The 22,227-nt window shown below is 47.0% G+C and overlaps 1 protein-coding gene across 1 annotated transcript; it reads right to left on the bottom strand.

Moving 5' to 3' along the window:
- Positions 1 to 1,980: 1,980 nt before the first annotated feature.
- LOC119148917 (histone H2B 5-like) lies at positions 1,981 to 22,124 on the bottom strand. Its single transcript, XM_037389615.1, has 2 exons — positions 21,923 to 22,124; positions 1,981 to 7,014 (listed from the first exon to the last, which is right to left on the bottom strand). Exon 2 carries the CDS (start codon positions 6,985 to 6,987, stop codon positions 6,607 to 6,609), a length of 381 nt encoding a protein of 126 aa, XP_037245512.1. The 5' UTR covers positions 6,988 to 7,014; positions 21,923 to 22,124; the 3' UTR covers positions 1,981 to 6,606.
- Positions 22,125 to 22,227: the final 103 nt, after the last annotated feature.

Consider the following 22,227-nt stretch of genomic DNA (forward strand, 5'->3'; position numbering starts at 1 on the left):
TCCGCATTCTTACCCATCTTCCCATTTCTCTTACTATTAAAATCTTCTTCTGTCTTCTGAAGACAGTTAAATCTAAGATATTTTTTTTTTTTCTGAATGAACTCTGTAAAAGATCTTTTTGTGGGGGGAATTAGCATTATGGACATTAAAAGGCAGGAAATTGTGTATATTTTTTTTTTTTAAATCAACTGCTTCAAGGGAGAAAATGAGAAAAGTTTTTGAGAACAGCTTTCCTTTACATAAGAAAGCAGAAGCTCCATTCCTCTCTTTTTCTCACACCATCTGTGTTTATTAACTCTATTTTAGAAACAAAACATCTCTTACATTTTTCATGTAAGCCAGGCTAACACAATCCACATTACCATCTATGCAAATGCAGGAGACACGTAGGAAAGGAAGATGAAAAGCTTTCTTTTATGCTTTCTTTTAAGTTTCAGAGGCTGAAGAAAACTGCCTGAAACTCTTCACATTTCATGCGTAGTACAAGGCAGATGTTACATGTATGCAGGCAACGCAGATCAGCCCTTTGGTGCACCAAACCCAAAATCTTGTTTCCAGCAGTGCCCGTGACAGAATAGGCAAGAAAGACTGTAGGAATCTTCCTATTTTCCCAGTCTCTAACAATTCCCAGCATAGTCTGTAAGTGTTTGGCAACTCTCAATGGATTTCACTCCCATTAATTTGTCCTCAAACCAAATTCTAGCATCTCCAGCATCTGTTGGCCAAGGGCTCGATAGGTGGACTGCTTGTTGCATGAAGCGCTGCTTCTCCTAACTTACTTTAAAACTCAATTCTTTCATTGTTTTTTTTGATGCTCCTGAGTTCTCTATCTGGTTCTGCCAATAGCCTTAGCCAGGTGGCACCTGAATCCAACTAATGGTCTTTGAATAACCAGTCAATAGTGACTAAATAATAACTGAATAACTACAAAGAAATTAGTTATGTCCAAACATCCTGGAGGAGCATAAACATAGGTTATGCTCTACCTTTTCTTGTCTGGTTTGGGTCTTCCTGAGACCCAGGTGTCAGCTCTGTTATGAAAGTGTACTGTGGGTGCTGCTCTGCAAAGGGGTATCCAAGTGAAAATCAGCATTAGAAGTAGCATCATTTATTTCTTTGGAAAGAAATACTTCAGATCAGTTAGTCATAAGGGTTTTTTTTTTCTCCAAATACTGCTTTTCCCCAATTATGTTAAGTTTATGAGTCTGTCTTTACAGAGACTCTAAATCTTTCTAGTTCTGATTTCTGTTATATGCCATATCTGAAGTCTCAGCTTGTTTCTCCAGCACATGGTGTCTAGCACAGCACATTCATTTCCCACTCCAATGAGTGCATTACAATACTGAGGTCCAGCAGGTACGTGTTTCATTTGAGTGCATTTACCAATCATTGTTTCAAAGGAAGGTCTCTTTCCTTCTGGGGTTTTCAGATGCTACATCTTATTCCGTGTTTGTTGCCTATAAACTTTCTTATAGTCCAAGGAAAGATGTTTCTAGTGGCAGCAATTGTTAATTCAGATAAACAAAAATTCTGAATATGCACAAAACACTTTTCCAACCACAGAATCTCACAGTGCTCAGTCTGTGCAAGTCAAAAGTGCTGCCCCTTGGGGGTTACATGATGGGTGCCAGGCAGTGCACACCCCAAGCAGGAGTGTGGCAAGAACAGGTCACAGGCTCAGCTCTGCCTGGGGTTAAGCTCACTGGAAGGGCTTGAAAACACACACATGCTTATGTTGCACCCATTTGGAGTGAGCGACACCCCACAAGGACTCACAGTGGCAGCCTGACACTCTCCCAAGTGCAGAGCTGCTCTGGTTTTTGACTAACCCTCTGCCGGGACCAGCCAGGATCCATCTCTGCTGGAAGGGTGGCTGCTGTCCCCCTGGGTCTGCAGGGAATATGATGGAGAAAGAGAAATGTAGGGCTTGGGTTGGGGGAGGTAGTGATACAGCAGAAATGAGACATTCTGACTACTGGGTCTCATGTGACTTTAAACAGGTTGTCATTTACATTTTATTTATACATTTAACAGAAAACAGATAATTAGCAGTAAGATAGGTCATAAAACAGCAGTATTGTAACATAGATCATACTTGATGTTAACACTTACTGTCAGAAAAACCCCGTGTACATAAGCCCACAAGGTATCATGCATGCAGAGTAAGCATGAGAGATTGGTCCCCAGGTGCTGGTCCTGGGGAACTCTTGAAATTCTGGCAGCAAGTGATTTTTATGATTTAGTTCCCATTCTTCCTTTTCCTGCAAACAATTTGGTCTGGATATAAACCATCAGGAAGCGCTACCATGGGACAAATGCTCAGGGCTGTGCAGAGGCCGTGCCAAGCTTGGCTCCAGGGGTGGGCAGGACTTGGGGCTACCTCTGCGTTGCTGCCTGTCACCAGGGCAGAAGGGCGCTCAGCCACACGGCTCCTCTGGGCAGGGCTCCTCAGCAGCCTCAGCTCAGGCACCCCTTGAGGACACGCCGCAGTGCCCAGGACAGGCACTCATCCTCCACACTTGTTTTTACTGTTGTTTTCCCTGTGCCTGACTAAAGACCTGTCTATCCGGAGCAGGAGCAAAACTCCATGAACATGGCCACTTGGTTCTTCTGTAGATTGAGCTCTGCTGTGAAGGGCAGATGGACTTTAAGCCCTTCTAGGGAAGCAGGGTGGAAAATCAGGAGTAGATCTATAGCAGCTAATTTTATCTTAAATTGTACATGAAAACAAATAACTCGATGCAGCGATGTGCACGGGGTTAACATGGGGTTAGTATCAAGGCTGTATTACTCTTTTTCAGCTTCCTTTTCCAACTTTCAATCTGCAGTTGATTTTTTTTTCTTTTAATTGGCAAAACACAGCAAAAAAAATAAAGGTGCTTCTGGAGTTGGGAGTAGGAATCAGATAGAGACAGATAGAGACAATGGAGCTTGGTATATTATCTTCAATTTTGAAATGTTTTATGAATTCCAGAGCTGGAAATAAGTATTTTTTACAAGCACGGATTCTGAAGTGCACAATTCCTCTTCTGCAGCAAATCTCCTTACCAAAGAACTGTCATACCTCAGATTACTGAGCGGACAATTGATGTTTGAACTTCTATTGCCTCTAATATTAAGGCTTAGTCCAAGCTCATCGCAGTCAAAATAACTCCCGTGTAACTTGTGAGCACGCTCCCGTACAGCAGCAGGCAGCCGTGGGGAGGGCAGGCTGCCTCGCGTGCCGTTTGCCTGCTGACCAAGGAGCCTCCCAACGCTACAGCTGGGCGGCTGCATGGGAGCACAGTCCCCTTCCCAATCTGCTCCCTTTTCCCTTGTGTGACATTCGAGTCCTCTGGGATCTGCAGAAATGGGATGTGTCGGATTTCCAGCATCAGGACTGTTGGAGAAACTGCTCGTGGGACACTGCAAGGGTCAAACACCCATAGCTGTGTATTTAAAAGCCAAGACTCTGCTGCTAACTGGACCACCGCAGGAGACACAAATTTCCTTCCTTCATTTTTGACACTAAGGCCTTTAATTTCCCAACTGCTTTCTGCAGCAGTCCTAGCTTATGCCCGCCCTGCCTTTCCTGGATCAGCCCTTCCCTTCCCTAGCACAAGTGTCTGTACAACAGTGACAGAGCAGAGCAGCCCCCAGAACTGGGTTAAAACAAAGCTTGCAAAAGAAAAAAAAAGAAAAAAAAGGCTCATTTTAAGCTCGATCGCTCCCCAGTCCTGTGCTTCACACTGCCAGGCGCAAGTAAAGAAGCAATACAAGGGGAGAGTGAAGAGCAAATGATGTGTGAAACCACAGCCTAAACTATAAATGGAAGGACATGACTAGTCTCAGTCACTTGGCTTTCGACAATATAAAAATCCTCTTTAAGTCTTCAAGCATTTTTATAGCCTTAAATCAAAGTTTCTCCTTTCTCTGAAAAAATTTTCAAAACCAGAGCGTGGCAATAGCGGCAGAAGAAAATGAGACCAGTGCTGTATGTGTATGGGGCCAGCAGCTCTTGTCCCAGTGCCCAGCCTTGCCCCAGCTCCCCGAGCCACCCAGGAGACCCTAAAACACCCTAAACCCACCTCATTTTATTTTCCTGACTTCTTGCAGCCTGCAGAGACTGGAGCAGGACTCTGCTCTGCTCAGAAGAGTGAGGATTGGGAGGCTGTGCCGGGTAATCCTGGGAGAGGTGTGTCCTACCTTGCACACACCACTTGGACTGGAGCAGATCTATCCCACTCTGAATTCCTATCTTCAGGACTTCCCGAGGGGATGAAAGCTGACCCGCAGCTCATAGGAACAGGAGAGAGGTCCAGCATTGCCAGCCAGCCCTTCACTCTCTACATTCCCTTTCTGCATCATACACTGCCCGATTTCTTGTGGGAGAGGGGCCGAGGAGAGCAGATCTAGGCCCACTGCAGGTACATTTTCATCTTTGGTGTCTGATTTTGACTATTTGATTGGAAACAAAAGGAAGTGCCAATCTGTCACCTCCAAAGTGCCCTGGCCAAGTGGTCCAGGTTACCAATGCTACCGAGTACAGACACTGCTGCTGGGAGCTGCTCGCTGTGGGTGCTGACACCGGGGGAGACGGCTCTTGCTCTTCCTCAAAGATATCGCTCGGGATTCCTGCTGGCATTAGGGTATCAAACGTGGCTGTGTGCTATCACTGAGCAAAAGTATGGGAGGAAAGCCCCTTTTCGGGTGCGTGGTGTTCAAACCCAAAGCAGGGGAATGGGAGCAGCCCATAAGGAACTTGATCTTCACTCTTGCACAGAGACCACACAAGACCCCATGTTGCTCTCAGGTTCTTGAGGTGCTCTTGGTTGAGTAGGTCTGCATGGTCCTTTCCTCAGACCAACTGGAAAATGACTGTAATGCTGTTATAAAAGCAAGAAACAACTGAATCTTCTGCAGCTGCAGAGTTCTACAGCTCCAAAAGCAACGTAAATTTGTCAAGGACCCCCATCACTCTCAAAGTGTAAAGAAACAGGATAAATGTAAGGGAAAGTGCAGATGTATTGCAAGGTTGCTATTTCAGGGTATTAATTTATCTTTCAATTAAAAGCAAGGTCTTGAGTTTGGGGAGAACCTGCACTTAGTTCTGGATCCTGTATGTTTGCTGCCCTTTTTATTTACAGGATAAGCTGCAGAAAGCAGTTGTTATTTTAGACACAAATATTTTTTATCTGAGCGCTACTGCCTACCAGATATTTTGATTTTTTTAAAAAATGTTGGCTAATTTTATGTTTTGAGTAGGAAGCTTCAACTTCACACCAGTTCCACACGTGCTCTTCTGCTATCCAGCAGTTCAGGCAAGATAAATCTCTCACCAAGATGTTCCTCCACTGATTTCTATGGCTTTTATCAGGATTTTATTATTGCTCACCTTACTATGGACTTGGAGAAGACGTGGGGAGTATCTGAAGTAGTTTAAAATTATTTAATATATAAAGTATCACTGGGATGCAGGCAAATGTCCCTATATATCCACCCAGCCCCAGTTTTTGCTTTTTCTTTCTAACCAGTGAATAAAGCAGGGAAGGCAGGGCCAGGTGAGCTGCCCGGAGATGTGGGGAGCCTCTCCCCCAGACTGCATTAACCACCTCTGTTCCCGCTCCAGAGGCCTTCCCAAATCTTCAGTCCCCTCCCGACACTCCTGTGCTGTTTGTCCTGCACCACCCTTGCGCTCACAGGAGAGGGGAACCCCCATGGGCACCACCCCATCTCGTCCATGCGTATGGTGGAAAGGAGAGCCCAGGCAGCGTCAAGGCAGGAAAAGTCTCTGAAAAGCAGCAGAATTAGCAGCATCTTGCACACCAAAGCAAGTCCTACAGCAGCCAAAGCAGCAGCCAGGGAGGGCAGCAACCCAGCCCCAACATCCCCCCTTGTCTATCCATCTTCCTTGGCACAACGTGGGAGGCAGCAGGCAGCTCCACGGCAGCACCCCCAGCCTGCTGGACGGTTCATCCATTGGGAGCAACGAGGAGGAGCAGCGCTTGGTATCATCCCGGGCACCTGCCTGCCTGCCAGGCTTGCTCTTTAAAACAGGCGGTCAAGCACAGATCGTTGTTGAATCAGTATCAATTTCATTCTACAGCCCTTGCCCTGCAGCTGTCAATGCCACTTCTGCTGGCACAGGGTAGGCTGTGCCACTGTACACCAGGATGGATCTGGGCTACAAGGGAGAGGATACCAGCACTGACTCCTTGGTGCCCATCTTGGATGACTGTAAGAAAGCAGCCGAACAGGAAGACTTCAGGGACGGCATCTCTGTGTTGCTGCTGCCAGTCTCCCCTGCCAGCGCCAAGCATGCATGTTTGCCAAGCACAGAGGAGAGTTTGGATATACTGCAGTCGATCAGTCCTTCAGATGAGATGTGAAAGCAGGGGCCTCCTCCACCAGCCTCGTCGAACCCACTGCATGTCCCAAACAGACTATGAAAATCAGTTGACATCCAGATCACTGTCTCCTCTTCCACATGGCAGCTTCTCATGCCCATCCCAAGGCTGTAAATTGCTGTGGATAATAGCTGTGACGTTTATCCGGACCGTGGCTGCCTACCCGTGCTTGCGCGGAGGGTCCGGTGCTCGATGGTCCCACTAGAGAGGTGACGTCCCGCTACTTGGAGCTCGTGTACTTGGTGACGGCCTTGGTGCCCTCCGAGACGGCGTGCTTGGCCAGCTCTCCTGGGAGCAGCAGACGCACAGCTGTCTGAATCTCCCGGGAGGTGATGGTGGAGCGCTTGTTGTAATGGGCCAGGCGGGAGGCTTCTCCAGCAATGCGCTCAAAGATGTCGTTGACGAAGGAGTTCATGATGCCCATGGCCTTGGAGGAGATGCCGGTGTCGGGGTGGACCTGCTTCAGCACCTTGTAGACATAGATGGAGTAGCTCTCTTTCCTGCTCTTGTGCCGCTTCTTATCGCCCTTCTTTTGGGTCTTCGTCACCGCTTTCTTGGAGCCCTTTTTGGGCGCAGAGGTGGACTTTGCTGGCTCTGGCATCCTGAGAGCTTTCTTTGGGTCTTGGAGCTGCTTGGAAAGAACACCAAAACAATTAAATTCTTTTTTGTTCTTCTACAGTATAGTTTTACTGAAAGGTGAGAGAGTCTGAGTCAGAGACAAGTGACGTCTCTGAATCTGACACAAACACCCCATGGCCCCGTGCAAGCACTTTTGAACTGCCAGTGAGAACTGCTCTGGTTCGTGTATGGTTTTTTGTTGTTTTCTGTCCAAATCCCCGTAACACTAGCCTTGTAAACAGCACTGAACCCAGGCCTAGTTGGCATCTACTTAGTAAACATCGGCTGGAGGGTGAACGTATTTCTGATAACATTGCAGTTCCAAAGAAAACACTAACTGCAGCAAGGATTAAATTAAATCTTGCTGGAATGGGCGGGAGACTGTTGCAAGGCATCACTGAAGCCACCTTATCTCCAATAGACCCTTTTTTCTTTGTAGGTAAAAGTTTATTTTGAGGGTGCTTGCATTTCTGTGGCTATTGTTTTACACCATGCATTGCACTGGAATATAAAAAACATATAGTTTTAAGCTAGCCAGCTGAGCTATGGGAATCTCTCAGTATTCACGTTAGCTAGCAAAAATACCAGAGAGCAGAAAAGCTCAGAGGAGGTGGCAGGAATCACTTGGCAGAGAAACAGGAGTGTGGATATGAGGAAAACAATGAAAGTGCTTTTGGGCTATGTGTCGATGGAGAGAAGCTACATGGACTGAAATTGTCTCCTGCTATTTGTGCTTTCTGTTTCCGAGACAGCAAGCCTCCGCTGGCCGGTTTACATCAAAGATGCCCAGTCCCCTCTCTGACTTACTCTTCGTTAGGCCACAGCCTGCAGAGCCCAGACCGGCAGCTGACTGCTGTCATCTGGAACCGCAGTAACAAAGAGACAGTGTGTAAACCTGCCATAAAACCGGGTGCCTCCCCCGTGCTACACATTTGCATGTGCTCCACTACGTGGGTCAAGGGAGTAACTGTGTCGTAACCTGGTAAATGGTTTTGTGTCTCAGAGGACACTTTGATTGCTCCCTTGAAAGGCAAGGCTTCTGCAGGCTTTGCTGGAGGATTGGCTTCCAGCATCACTCTGGGGCTTGGGCTTTTACTACTCTGTGCCTCCTTTTGAAGATGACCTAGGACTTACAGTCTGCTGGCCAAGAGAGACTGGAAAAGCAAAAAAAGAGAGTTTCAGGGCTGATGGCACATGAGAAAATGGACAGATAAAAACACGAGAGAAAGCTGGAATCTAACATGTGGTCTGTAGACACAGAGCATTAGAGAGAGACCTAAACAGTACCTCTGCCAAAGCAACACCTACATGCTCAGCCCTGCCTCTCCTCCTTGGGGAGGACCAGATGATGCCTTCCACCCTGGCCTGGTTTCTCCACCGTTGCCCCCATCTGCAATCAAAGCCAGACACAGCAGCTGTGTTGCACCCAAGTCTAGAAGAAGTTCCCAGTTGCTCCCTGTGGGAGCAGATGTCTTTGACCCTGAGGCTGAATTTATGTGCCCACATCTTGGTGGATACCAGCTCCTGCTTCCAAACCATGCAAGAAGCCTCTGTGGCTCCAAAGCCTCAATATGTGAGACACTGCCTTCTGCCTGCAGCAAGCACCAGGGCCGCTGCTGGCTGCTTTACCCTAGGAGGCACCGACACTGGGCTCTGGCAGCTGCATGGTCTGGTAGGTGCTGGGCAAAGGGCAGCGCTGAGGGTTTCAAGTGGGGGTATGCCCAGCTGCAAGGGCAGGCTGGTGCTGCTTGGGATGTAGGGGGCATGGAGACAACATCTCCACCACAGCTCTCCAAAACACCCACCTAGCTAGAAGCAAAAGTTGGCACCAGTGTCCTTAGCACTGAGATTTTGTGCAAGCAAAGCAGTTTCTTCCTTGCCACTAATGGGAGTTTTGCTTCTGTGAGGCCCGAGAGACCCATTCAAGCTTCTTTTGCTTCATCTTGCAAAAATAAGTATTTTGTCACACCACAATGGAACATTGTCTAACTAGTTGGAAAAGGCCAGCGTACAGGAAAACTTCATGTAATAGGCTGCAAGCATACCATCAACAACTCGCTGCAACAGAACCCCAAACTGCTCATGACTAAAGCACACAAATATTTAAAAAAAAAAAACCATCAAAATGGGGTAAAGACACATAAATCCCTCTCAAATCCCTGGAATAACTAGCAACCTAACATCAGGTATGGAGGATAGGAAGAAAAAGAAAAGAAAAAACCAAACAAATGTATGGAAAGCTGTTGATGCTTTCTTCTAGTTGGCTTTGGTTTATGAACATTAGTATCTTTTCCTAGTTTCAGGACACCTGTAGTTGTAACATACATGGTTATATGCCCTGGCAATCATAAACTAACAATTTTCTGACTCACTGATGTTAAAGGAAAAGCAGTTTCAGGAGATGGGACGTTGTGAGAGTAGTTCTCCTTCAGGTGAACTCAACCCCTGGCAAAGCTTCATGGCCAAGTGAGCTGAGCTAGGTGGAAAACCGCAGACAAAGACCGTGCCCAGAGACAGGCAGGATGGTTCTGACCAAAGTGGCCTCTGAGACTTGCACGCCAAAATGCTCAGTTTGAGCATATGAATAAACAGTGTCACCGAAATGCCAGAAATGTGCAGCTGGAAGGAGCCTCCAGAGCTCCATGCTTTGCTTTGAGGATGGGGTAACTTGCTATGCCCTCCTAGACTAATTTCTTACCTCTTCCTGAAAATCTCCAAAGACATGATTTTCATGTGCTATGAGCTTGACTCTGCCACCTCACCCCCTTCTCAGTTCTCTGTGTGTTCTACTCACTGGAGGCATTTGGAAGGGCAAGTCCTGCGCACTCCTCAAAACTCTGACAGCTGCCCCATTAAACACCACATCATCTTCCTCTGGTGCAACCACAATTTTTCTTCCTTTTTATTCCTCTACTTGAGAAGCAATATTGGGAAAAGAAATCCCCTACCACTCTTGTTTGCAGACTCAAAAATACATCTTTTCAATGGAAAGGCGTTTCTCCAAGGGAAGAAATAACTGTGCACTTCCTTCTTTTTCTCTTGAGCTGATTTCCTGACTGAAAAACACCACAACTGAGAAATGTAAATGATGATTTCTTAGGCTTTTTTAAAAAGTGCGTCCTTCTAGAATATGTATTAATTGTTAAGTGCACTTGTACCGCAGCTTTTAAAAAATGAATATGGCGCCCAACAGGCACCAGAGTGGTTCCATGTCTCCAGAAAAGGTCACACCTACAGGACAGCTCTGTCCATTTGACTCAGCTAACCCCCTCGGGTAGCGTGGCCAGGATCTTGCTCTTCTTCCACATATAGCTGCGATGAGGGAAGCAATGACGCTAAAGTTCAGAGAGTAGCACAAAAGCTTCGGTGTCCTCGCTTCCCTCCACCCATTTCCTTGCAGCCTGCTGTTTAACAGGGAAATAGCGCCTGCCTTGGGAACAGGTTGCCTGCCTTCCAGTTTGTTTGGGCAGTGCCTAGCATAAAGAACCTGACTGCTTTTGCCAGGTGCTAAATAAATAATGTTAATAATGGTTGACGGTATCACCAACCCTTCTGTCAACAGTGCAACGCAATCCACAGGGAGGTGCTGTGCTGGTACGAAGACAGAAGTAGTGGGATTATTCCCAAAGTGTCCGCGTGGAGAGTTTGTTGAAGGAAAACTAGCTGACCTTTTAAAAAAATGGCTTCTTTTTATGGCTCTTTAAAAATAACAAGAGAAAAATCCTGAAGAAGTTAATAATTATTGGGTTTCGTGTTTGGAAGTGTTGCTGTCATGATTGACTTCTCTGCTGTGAGGGTGACCCATCCCTGGCACATGTTGCTCAGAGAGGTTGCAGGGTCTCCGTACTTGGAGATACTCAAAATGCGACAGGACACGGCTCTGTACAGCCCACAGCGGCTGACACCGCTCTGAGCACGGGCTGGACTGAACGTTCTCCAGCTTCAGCCATTCTGTGACTCCTGGAGGCTGAAGCTGGAGGTGCTCTCACCTAGAACGTGCTTTACAAGCTGTGTTCCCCTGATGGACATCTCCCACAGGACACTGCAGCCAGAGACTCCCACAGGAACCCCTGAGAAGGGGAGATGGTCCAAGCCACCAAGGTCCCGGGGACACAGGGTACAGCCATGCAAGAGGAGGCACTCTGAAGCATCACAGTGACATTTGGAAGAATTCAGGTTTTTGAGGAAAATCTTTGGGCACATTTTTTTCTTTATGGCTTTGTATGCTCCGAGTCAATCAATTTTCAGCGCTGGCATTTTTTTCCTTCCTCATAAAACCAACAACAAAACCAACCACAGCATTATTTCCTAGCCAGCTCCAAGCAGCAGCCTGCCTGCTGCTAGGAACCAGAGCGGTGCAGAGTGACAGATACATCTTCCTTTGTGTTGACACCCCTTTCTTCAGCATCATTAAAAGGAAAATGAACTGAAAACATATTCAAAGATACAAATCACCGCAGTCTTTCAGATCTGAGATGGGAGAGGAGCCCTGCTGAGAAATCCCATGTGAAGCCTGATGCTGTCTCTTGTTTTCCCCAGGCCTTGATATATTGACAGAGAGAGAGACAGGCGGGGAAGCTCTCACAGCATTTTTGTTCATTTTCGGCCTTGCTGTTTGCTGTTAAGTCTGTAGGACCAGTGCCAAGCTGGTGGCAGCGGTGTGCATGGGTGACCACGAGTGGACCATTAGCTGCTGGCCTTTTGGGCCTCTCCTCATACAGAGGTGGAAACAGCACTTCCATTTTTTCCTTCTTTTTCCTATTAAAAGCTGTCCTTGCTGTGATGAGCTCTGTAGCATCTACTGTAAATCCCCATGCCCACTGGGCTGCTTCCTTGCTGTGATTTCCTAATCAAGCATAACAGTTACATTTCTAGAATTGGCATTTATTTCTTGGGAGGTTTTGGTGCAAAATTAAACATTTGTAGGAAAAACTCAAGCACTCATCTTTTGGATATCTGATATTCTGATATTTGCTAATCTTCTGATGATCTATTTTAATCCTTGCCAGTATAAATGAGAGCCAACGGGCACTTGCTGTTTAGTCTACCCCTTAAATAGGAATGTCCTGTTAGTTCTGTCCAATCATCGTCCCTTTCCCCAGCTTCTCTTGCTGCATAAAATAAACTTGGCTTTAATCCTACACATCAAGAAACGTAAAATGAAATCTGCTGCTGCTTCTTGTTTTACCCTCTCTGAAACACAAAGAAGAGCAACAACTTAGGGAATGTTTCCACCGAAAGGAAAAGGCTTTCTAATGGCTTCATCTACTCTGAAATGCTTGTAAGAGCACAGACAGCAGATCTGGTAAATACAGTTTACAAATTACCAGATGTCAGCAGATTACTCTTGTTGGAACAGCATTATTTCTGCAGACTGCAGATCCCCTCCCTTTTATAACATATGGACATCTACCTGGAAGTTATTAAACAAGAATTTTCTCATCCACCAGGTGCCATTAAATAGTACTAGCTGAGAAAACAAGCAGGTATTTTATGGTTATTTGGTAGCAAGCTCTGCCTTGGGTTGCAAAGCAGATCAGAAGCGTGATGAGTCACTGTGAGACATTGGTGATGCTGTGTCATGTGCAAAAACTGATAGTCATATTTTGGACTGGAGAGAATTTTTCTCTTGGTATGTTGTCTAGCATGTGATGATGAGGTAATATTTGCTTTGAAGTAATGTCGAGAATTTCCTAGAATAAGGTAAACTAATCTGAAATGCCTGATTTCTTCCAGTGGTGGAGGGGTACAGAGGTTACTTTTGGGATCCCAGGTCTCCTCCCAGGCAATCCAGTATCAATAATAAGGCCCTATCTTCAATCCCACATACTCTGCTGCATTTTATATGATTGCTCCTGTAAAATTACCATTTAGAGGGCTGAATTTGAACCTTGGATACACATACAATTCCTCTAGTGAGCTGATTTGTGCCTGTGTATGGGACCATGAAAATATTTTTAAAAACCTGAAGATGCTCCCTCCTCCTTAACACAGAAAGAAATGCTACAAACTCATTCCCAGACACAGACACACTATGTTCAAAGTGATTTTTAGATTTCTTTAGAAGAAATACAAGCAGAATAGTGCAATGAGATACAGTGGCATCCTAGCTCTTTAACTGATTGCTATCATTGCTTGTGTTAACACATTGCTTGGTAGTTCGGTACAGGATACTCCATACAGTAATCTTTTATTCTCTCCTTTTTCACCCCAGCATTTCTGTTTATAATTTTAGAAAACGTATTTTCTATCACCAGCAACAACTGTAATTTCTTGTGCTACTTTTGCCCAAGCTGCAAGTCCTTCTCAGGGTTGCAGATGTATCAATCGGAGATGCTTATGTACAAAGTAAGGAGCAGGACCCTAGATCAGAGCTCTCTGCAGAGAAGATACGTTGAATTTTTAAATAAAATCATATCCATGAGTCAACCAGAACAAGAGAGACACAGTGCTGCAAGAAGAATGATTGTCAGGAGGCTGAACACTGCTGTCCTTACTCTTACTAGAGGAGTGCCTGAAGTCAATGGGGGTATAATCTGGGTCTGAAACCACAAATACAGTGTTTAGAGATGCTTAGCACCAACAGCCAACATTGATTTCCACTGGAATCCAGGAGGCTCAGTACTTTATAAAAATCAGACTCCGCATTTTAGCAAGGTTTTGTTACTGCCAATAACTCGCTCATGACTTTTATCTGCTGTTATAAGAGTGCTCATTATCTACCTGTTCTGGAATATCTCTGATCCACAGGCTTGATCAACAGGATCTAATAAATGAAAGAGGAGAAATTATGTTTTCTATAGATCAATACCTGTTAAATGTTTACAAGAGTACACCCAGTACCAGCATCTGCCATAATTACACTCCAGTCAGCTTTCCCACAGAGTGCTGGGGTTTAAGAGAAGCCTGTATCACCACAGCCATCCTCGGAAAGCCCTCAGTACTAACACAGTCTGACAGAGCACACAACCCACTCCCTTCCTGGGGTTTTATCAGTAAGTCAAAACCTCAACACAACATAAAACTTCAGCACAGGCTTTCTCTTAAGTTTCAGTCATCGGGGTTTGCTGCTTCTGTCACAAATCCTCTCCTCAACCAACAGACTTCTGCTCCCTTCATACCCCTTCATACTTCAACTCAAGGGGACCCACTGGGGGTCAGCCTGTCAGCAGCAACTCCGTGTCTCGGTGCAGGGTTTAGCTCCTGCCCTTGGGTTAGCTCAGCAAAGCTGCTCTGAAGGCAGGGAGAGGTCTGAGCCTGCTCACCACGTACAGCCAGAGGATCTCCAGCTGACCTGGAGCAATCCTGCTGGGCGGGAGCAGCACGCAAGACATCACAGCAGCACAGCTACCCAGCACCATCCCAAGCCCTATGTATCTTCCTGGTGATTTGCAATGTACAGACTATTGGAGACAGGTGTGAGAACAAAAATCATAGGTGACTGGGGTCTGTCATGCTGATGACCCTGTTACACATCAGAAAGGTGCTTTAGTTATTCCATGACGCCCTATGCTACTGAAAAGAAAAAGTGCAGATTCAAAATGAATTGCTCTGTGCCGTATCAAAGATGAAAATCGCTTGATCTTTGACCTCATCATTTCAATTTCTCTGGAAAAGCAGAAGACCATAAAGTCACTGAGTTTGCTATATCTAAATAACTCCTACAACGGAGCCATGGTCTCCTAACTAGTAATGATAATAAGCATAAAGAACTGCTGTGGCATTTAAGCAAGCTATTTTTATGAGTTTTGTGGAGTAACAGAGAATTATCAAAATTCTAGACTATTTTCATCGGTGCTGAAAAAGGCATCCATTAAAAATGTGCCAATTCAGCCATGGCCAAAAATATGAGATAAGCTACAGCCCAACACCTGCAGGCCATAAGGGGAGAGTGGGTGGGAGAGGGAGAGGCAGCAGCCCCAGGAGGTGAGAGCTGCTTCTGAGTTAAGGCAGGAGTTACGTGGGAACCAAGACAAACACATGTGACACCTCTTCCTCCCACACGCCCCATCCCCAGGTTTCAGTAGGTTTCTGTGACCTTTTCCAGTGCTACAGATAATTTGTGTAGCAAAAAGAAACAGAAGCAGGGATCGTACCCAAAAACATTTCCTCTGGCCATACCACATTGACTGGGAATAATACGTATGGATACAAAACCATGCCAAAGTGGAAAGCTATGTTCCCAAATTACACTGAAGATCAGACCAAGGCCATTAAGGCTTGTAAGAGTGACGTGATGGGTACATCACAATGTAAGTATTAGCACATATCCTCAACAGCATGGGTGAAATAAGCCCAGCAAAACTTTGTAACAACCTTCACGCAATGTATATGGGTCTAATCCATGTATGCTCAACAGACCTGCACAGTACCACCAACTCCCCCTACATAGGGAGAAAAAGCCAGGCAAGGGCATGACGCGTGCAGTTGTAATCAATCATGACCGACATTCCTTCTAAATAAGTCTCTAACTTCAATCATCGTTTCCCAGTCACATTTCAGCAAGTCCTGAAAATAATTTAAAAAACATTAGTGAAAAGCATGCAATTAATGAAAATGTCAGGAATATGCGAAAGCTGCTTTATCATGGCTGCAAAGCATGGGTACTTGGGAACAGAAGAGTAAATGCAGGAGCCATGGGTACCACACCAGTACATCCAAAAAGACTGCACGCCACGCCACAAGCTAAAGGGCAGTGAGTGGCACAGAGCCAGATTTCATTGCTACAGGATACTGACAATATTGTAATGTGTGTATTAATAATTAATTTGGCATGGTAATAGCAATTTTACTGTAAAATGAAGATGCACGACTATTACTGGAGCCTGCAGGGAAACAAAGCTAAATGTCCTTCCCCAGATCTCACATCATCCAAACACCGGATGGGGAACACAATCCAGGACTGCTGACACCTTTCTCTGCTGCAGCCACTAGATCACATTACCACAGGCAGAGAGTCCTCTGAGCATTAGAGGTCATCTTCTATACAAAGCAGGAAAACGGAGAGCCTGATAGATGGAAGGAGAAGGAAAAGCACGTCTGGGACAGCATGGCAAAGCTCTATCAAAGATGGGTGCTGGCTACTCTCCCAAAATAGACAGGGGTAAGCACTAAGGACACAAGAGTTATTGAAGGAAAAGGTAAACCTTGGTACAAGAACTGTCAAGAAACCGTTTTAAAATGATCATGGATAAATTTAAGCTGGAGATGAGAAGGAACCTCACATCCTTACTGGGAAGCAGGAGGGTGAGGGCAACAGAGGAGGGGAGAAAGAGGAAGAAACCCATACCTTCCATAGTTCAAAGACAAAACCTGTTTTTAAAAAAAAAAAAAATCTAGTGAAGAATTGTTATCAAAATGCGCAGAGGTCCTTCATTTTGCACTTTTCTTTATTGTTCCTTCTTTCTCTCACACCCATTACAAGGGCCTGGAGGTTCAAAATGCCAGCAGGTTTGCTGCCACTCGGTCCCGTCCAACACGTGATATTTGTACAGAGACTAGCACGTTGCTTCAAACAGTCACGGGGCTGAAAAGCTTGCAGTTCACCAGGACCATTGAAAAAAATGGCTTTCAGGCCAGGTTAGCCCATGCTTAAATTCCAGATCGTACAAACCGCCTGTGAATGGTGTTTTAACTTAGCTCTAACCTGTGATAGCACCATTATCACACAGACTTTGTGCGCTAGTCACTATACTGATACAAGCTAAAAAAGGCCATCTCCCTTCCAGAGAAATCAAAGCATAATTAGGGATACATCAATATTTACGTCAGGCAGGGGTGCAAAGAGCTCTCTGCTGAACAGTCGGTTGCAATCAGGAGACCAGCAGTGAAGAAAATGGGGGCTGCAGGACAAAATGCCAGCCCCAAAATGCCAGCGGTCCTGGCTGGTCAGCAGCAATTAGAAGAATTAAACGTGAGGGTTGCTTTTCAAAACATGGAAGGGTTTTCAAAGGCAGCAGGTTTAAAATGCCAGTGGAGTGCCACATTATCCATGCCAGACCATTATTTTCAACCATCCATGGCTCCATCCTCCTACACTCACTTTCCTCCTGAGGCTTCCACACCTTTAGTCTCCCCACGGCTACGTTTCTTCCTCAGATGAAGTGCTCACCCTTTGCTCTTCTTCCTCCCTGTGGTTCCTCTCTCAGCACGCACCCTCTGCAGAGCTCATTAGTGTCTCTGCTTCGAGAAGCACATCTTTGTGCATGACTCCAGGGTCCTCACCTGGAATTGTGCTCCAGTTATCAGGCAGGTGCAATCGATAAGAATGATCATTGGGGCTGGGCTGAGGACCCATAGCGCAGGAAAGGAGAGAATACAGGATTAATTCTGACGTGGGAGAAAGAGGAAGGTGTGACAGGATGAGCGAGACAGCTGCAGCATCTGTATCTTCAGGGCAGTGCTGCTGTATCTGCAATGCATTTTAAGGCTTATACACATCAAGACTGGAAATAACCCGTATTTATATTGGGAATGGTCAGACAGTTCATTCCTGATGGGGTGCTCCCTGCCTCCTGTCTTATAGCACCCCACTTGTTATTCAGTCATCTTCCAGGTCCCACAGCAGACTCAAAGAGGACTTCTCTCTCTCTGTCAACATGGCAGCAGCTCCCTTCATCCCTGCCCCTCCTTCATCCACATTTGTCAGCAGTTCACTTCGGTTCTTTTTGTTTTCCCCTTTCCTTCCCGTTCTGTGATTCTGCCTGCTCTTGTGACACAGAAATGAGGAGACTCATATGAAATGCTTGCCCTGGCTCTTCTTCACACTAAGATTTCTCTTTAAGTGCTGAGCTCCAGAGTGGTCTCAGCTGTTCTTTCCTCTCTGCCCTCCCTGTACCTCATTTCAAGAATTTCTTCTGCAAATATGTCACACTTTTTTCTGCTCAAGTTTCCTCTCACTTTCCAGGGTAACTCATATGCTCTTTGTAACTCCCAATAACCTTCCTAGAAGTGCATTTTCAGCTCCTCCTACCCCTTCTGCCATTGCCTCCTGCTTGCACTGCACTTATTGTATTGCCACCTTGATGTTTTGTTCTCATGCCCATTTTCCTTCCTTCTTTCATGTAGTATGTTCTGCTTAACAAGTATCAGTCTACTACACACAATCGCATCTCTTGTGGGAAGAGAGGTCACACAGGTTATACAAACAGGTTATAATGAGAGATTTTATGTGCCCAAGAGCATGTTCGTTTTTCCTGTCTCCATCCATTGGTCTAATACAAACATCACCTCTGCTGGCAAAACTTTGCGCTCTTAAATCCTTGATCATCATAGCTACAACCCCACAGTTTCTTCCTCAGTGCAAACCTCCTGCAGTGATTACCTTGGAGATGGTCCTCAACCTTCAGCTGCTGCATCTCAGCTCTCCAGGTGGCACTTCTCATGTCAGAGGTGAGTCCTCTGTAAACAGAAACTCTCTTCCCTGATCCTGGGGTAAATGCCAGTTTTTAACAAATAACACAGAAAACCTTACTACAATGGACCACCTGTGTATTTTGACCAAATTCAGAAAAACCCACCCGATTCTATAAGCAGTTCTAAGGGTGGTTTGGAGGATAAACAATCCCCCCTGACAGATCGTGCCTTTAGGAAGGTCGGTGAAATAATATGACAAGGGTGGTGATTAACTCTCACCACAAAGGAAAATGTTGAGTTGATGTAGGTGGCATGTAAAATCCCCCACTCTCTTTATGAGTCAGGTAAGCTGCCAGAAAGCAGAGGTGGAATCTGTGGGATGGAGCTGTTTTCATTCCAGCCAGTCAGTACTATGATTTTTGGAAGAAAAAAAAAAAAAGTTTAATTATTAAATCAGATTTTTTTTTTTAACCTAAGAGTCTTATTTAAATAGTGAAATCTAACATTTGCCCTTGATCCCCAGTGATTCTGTCTGCAGTCAGTGATAGTCAAGGGGAAATATTATTAAACAACTCCACCCCTCACCCCCTGAGGTTAATGTAGCATTTTTGGGTTGTGCATCTATTTTTCCACCTCCCACCCAATGCATGCATTCCTGCAGTCACAGCTCTCTCCTCTCTCTCTGGCTCCAGAAAAAAAGGGAATCTGACGAGCCAAGATCCCAGTTTTACCCCACACAGAGCCCTTCTCAGAGGCAGAGCTTAGCTCTGATGAGAAGAAAAGCATTTCTCTGCTAAAAGCTGCACAAAAGTGGCTTAACGAACGTGTAAAACTGAGCAATTGGGAAAAAAGAAAAGCATTTTGTGGGGTCCTCTTTTGGCTTAGTTTGGGATTCAAGGGATAATTCAGATGGCAGCGTCCCTTACCTAAAATTATTGTTACCAAAAATCAGAAATTTAGGAGTGTGAAGGAAATGCCATTGGGTCCTTGAGTTCAGGATGCTTACAGTCCTCCTCTGGTACGGTCAGTGGGAGCACAGTAACTGCTCTGTTCACAGTGCAGCCTAAGCGAGCTGTTTTTTCAAGTCAGATTCTGAATTTAGGAACATTTTCCACATACTTAATTCTTCAGTCTACCCAATGCACGGGTCTGAGGGTGGGCAGGAGCAGCATACTTCAGGTGCTGAGAAAGGGATGCAATAGGATCAGACCATCAGCATGAGTCATGTCTTTGTTTCAGCTGGAGAATGGAAGATCTGGAGTAGAGATATACACACACATACACACACACCTCTCTCTATGTAAATTTAAGCCAGGAGAAAGGACGGAGGAGGACAATGACCAAAAGGAACAGTGTGAAGAAAAAACGCCAAGAGGCACGTAAAGTAAGGCAGTGGAATGAAGTGAGATGTCAGAAGCCAGGACAGAAAAAGAAGGGAGCGTGTAGAGATGGAAGAAGGAAAATATATATGAAAGCGGACAAAAATGAGAGAAAAGGCATAAGTGGAGAAAAAGCGGAGAGAAAGGGAAGGTAAAGTAACCAGCACAATGTCTGGCAAGACAGCAACACTGAAGCATAGATAAGGCACAGAGGAGAGAGACTCAGAGGGTCCTTGCACAACAGAGATGTGAAATAGTTGGATTAAAAAAAATCACCTGCCAGAACAGCACTTCTGAGAGCCATGGGTGAGAGGTACCGCGGCCCCAGTGAGGGACAGAGTCAGGCCCTAGGAAGTGACAGGCTAAACCCAGTGGAACAAAGGATGAGGCCAGAAGAAGACAAACGACCCTTGTACTGGGTTGCTGCCTTTTGTCTAAAGCAGAAATCATGAAGGTCATTAAAATTGCCACTTACATCCCACAACTGAAACTTTCGAAAAAAACTCTCATTTTTTTCCAATTCAATCATTCTTTCTCCTTCTCTCCCAGCACTGGATTCAATTAATTTTTGCATTCTCCACAGCTATACCTCCCTGCCAGGGAAGAAACCCCCAGACACTATTATGCCTAAAGCAGACCTTGCTCTCTGGCTCCCTTTGCCTATAGAGGCTTCCATAGAAATCTTTCAGTAGACAAAGCCAGCCTTCCTGCAGCTCCAACATTGCCGTGGTGGGCTTGGGTATCATTAGCAGGATGAGGAAAGCAAGAGGAAGCAAACAGGGGTGTACACCCAGAGAAAAAGCTTTTTTATTTTTTTTTTGGTTGTTGTTTTGTTTTTATAATTAGAAGATCTTACCAGTAGAGAGGGAAAAAATTGCTGCTGGTAAATAGTCTGTCATTCCTTTGCACATCGAATAACAGGAACAAGAGAGGAGAGTATGGGAAGTAGATTCATATTGTCAAATTCTTTCTCTTATTAACATACGTTCAAATGCGATAAAAACATAATCGGGAAAATAATGTGCTATAATGCAAATACTAGGGAGGCTACAGAGTAAAACCCCCCAGGAAGAACAAACAGTGTTCTCAGGGTAGCACCAGTCTGAGAAACCAGAGCTTTATTACTAGTAACAGGAACAACATATGGAGATGAATGAAACCGTGTTTGTAAATGCGATATGCAATTGCACACTCTCGCTCGGCTTTCCTTTTTTACAACCTGACTCAGCCTCCACATGGCTCCACTCCCCCATCTTTTGATTCATAAATCCTTGATCTCAAAAAATAAGAGAGTTATAAAGCCAGCACGCAAAGGGCACGCGATGACGTGAAATACGAGGATGCCATGCCATCAGTCACCACCTTGCAAACGGGCAAACCTGCGGGAAAACCGCAGAGGAGCGCGGCCCGCCGTCCCCGGGGCCCGCCGGAGGATGCCGCACCGCAGCCGCGGCCCGTCCCCGCTGCGCAGCGCGCACGCTGGGGCAGGTCGGTCCCAGCACTGCGCGATATCGCTCACGCTGCGCGGCAGCCGGGCGGTCCCTGCATCCCCCAACCCAGAGGACGGGACGTGAGAGGAAGGAGAAATAAAAGGGCACGTACTCCCTACGAAAGCGAGAGGAGGGTTAAGCACGAGCAGCGCAAACGGCAGTGCGGGGCCCTGGATGCTGCCCAAGCGGTTACCCGGCGTGCGGAGCGTCAGCACCGCGGTGCCCGCAGGCGGGACGCCCCCCCCCCCCCCGGCGGGCCCGGGCTCCCCCCGGTGTGTGTGGTGAGGCTGCAGGACGGCAGCAGCCGGCGCCCCGGGGCGGCGCAGGGGGCCAGGCGGCGCTACGGGCCCGGCCCAGCGCTGGGGCACGTGCTCGGCCGGCAGCCCCCGGTTAACCGGAGCGCAGCTGGCCCCGGCGGCGCGGTCCCTGCGGTTAGAGCAAAGCACAGCCGAGGCGGCCGCCGTGTCCGTATCTGGCGAGCCCGGAGCACAGCGAAGCCCTGATCCTGCCGGGCTCAGGATCCGGCCGCAACGCACGCCACCCGCACACGGCGTTACGGTACCGGCGCTATAACAAATCGCATACGCGGCCAGCGCAAGCCCCGCTGCGGGCTGCTCCGGTGTGCAATGCGTATAGCAGAGGGCTGCACAGACTGCACCACCACCAGCAGCCAGCACGCTATGGAGGATCTTGCCTGCTAGGCGTCGGGACTCCTTCGCAGGCGAGCTCCAGGCGCCGGCGCGGCGCAGGGCAGGTGCGCGGCGGCGGGGCTGGGGGGCCGCTCGCTGCCGCTCCGCGCACGCCGGGAGGACGGCGGGACCCGCCGCCGGCGGGAGCTGGGGCCGGGCTGCGGCCGCCGGGGCGCCTCGCTCTGCGCCGCCGCCGCGCTCCTGCGGGCCGGGCCGCGCCGCCCGTGCGGCCGCCCATAGGCCGCCCCGCCGGCCCCGCCCGCCCCCGCCTCTGCGGGCTCCCGCCGCGGGGCCGCCGGGGGCGGGGCGG

This window comes from Falco rusticolus, chromosome 5, assembly GCF_015220075.1.
Source record: "Falco rusticolus isolate bFalRus1 chromosome 5, bFalRus1.pri, whole genome shotgun sequence".
Lineage (NCBI taxonomy): Eukaryota > Metazoa > Chordata > Aves > Falconiformes > Falconidae > Falco > Falco rusticolus.

Excerpts from the sequence above, each read along its gene's own strand:
- LOC119148917 (XM_037389615.1), bottom strand. The coding sequence starts at position 6,987 with ATGCCAGAGCCAGCAAAGTCCACCTCTGCGCCCAAAAAGGGCTCCAAG.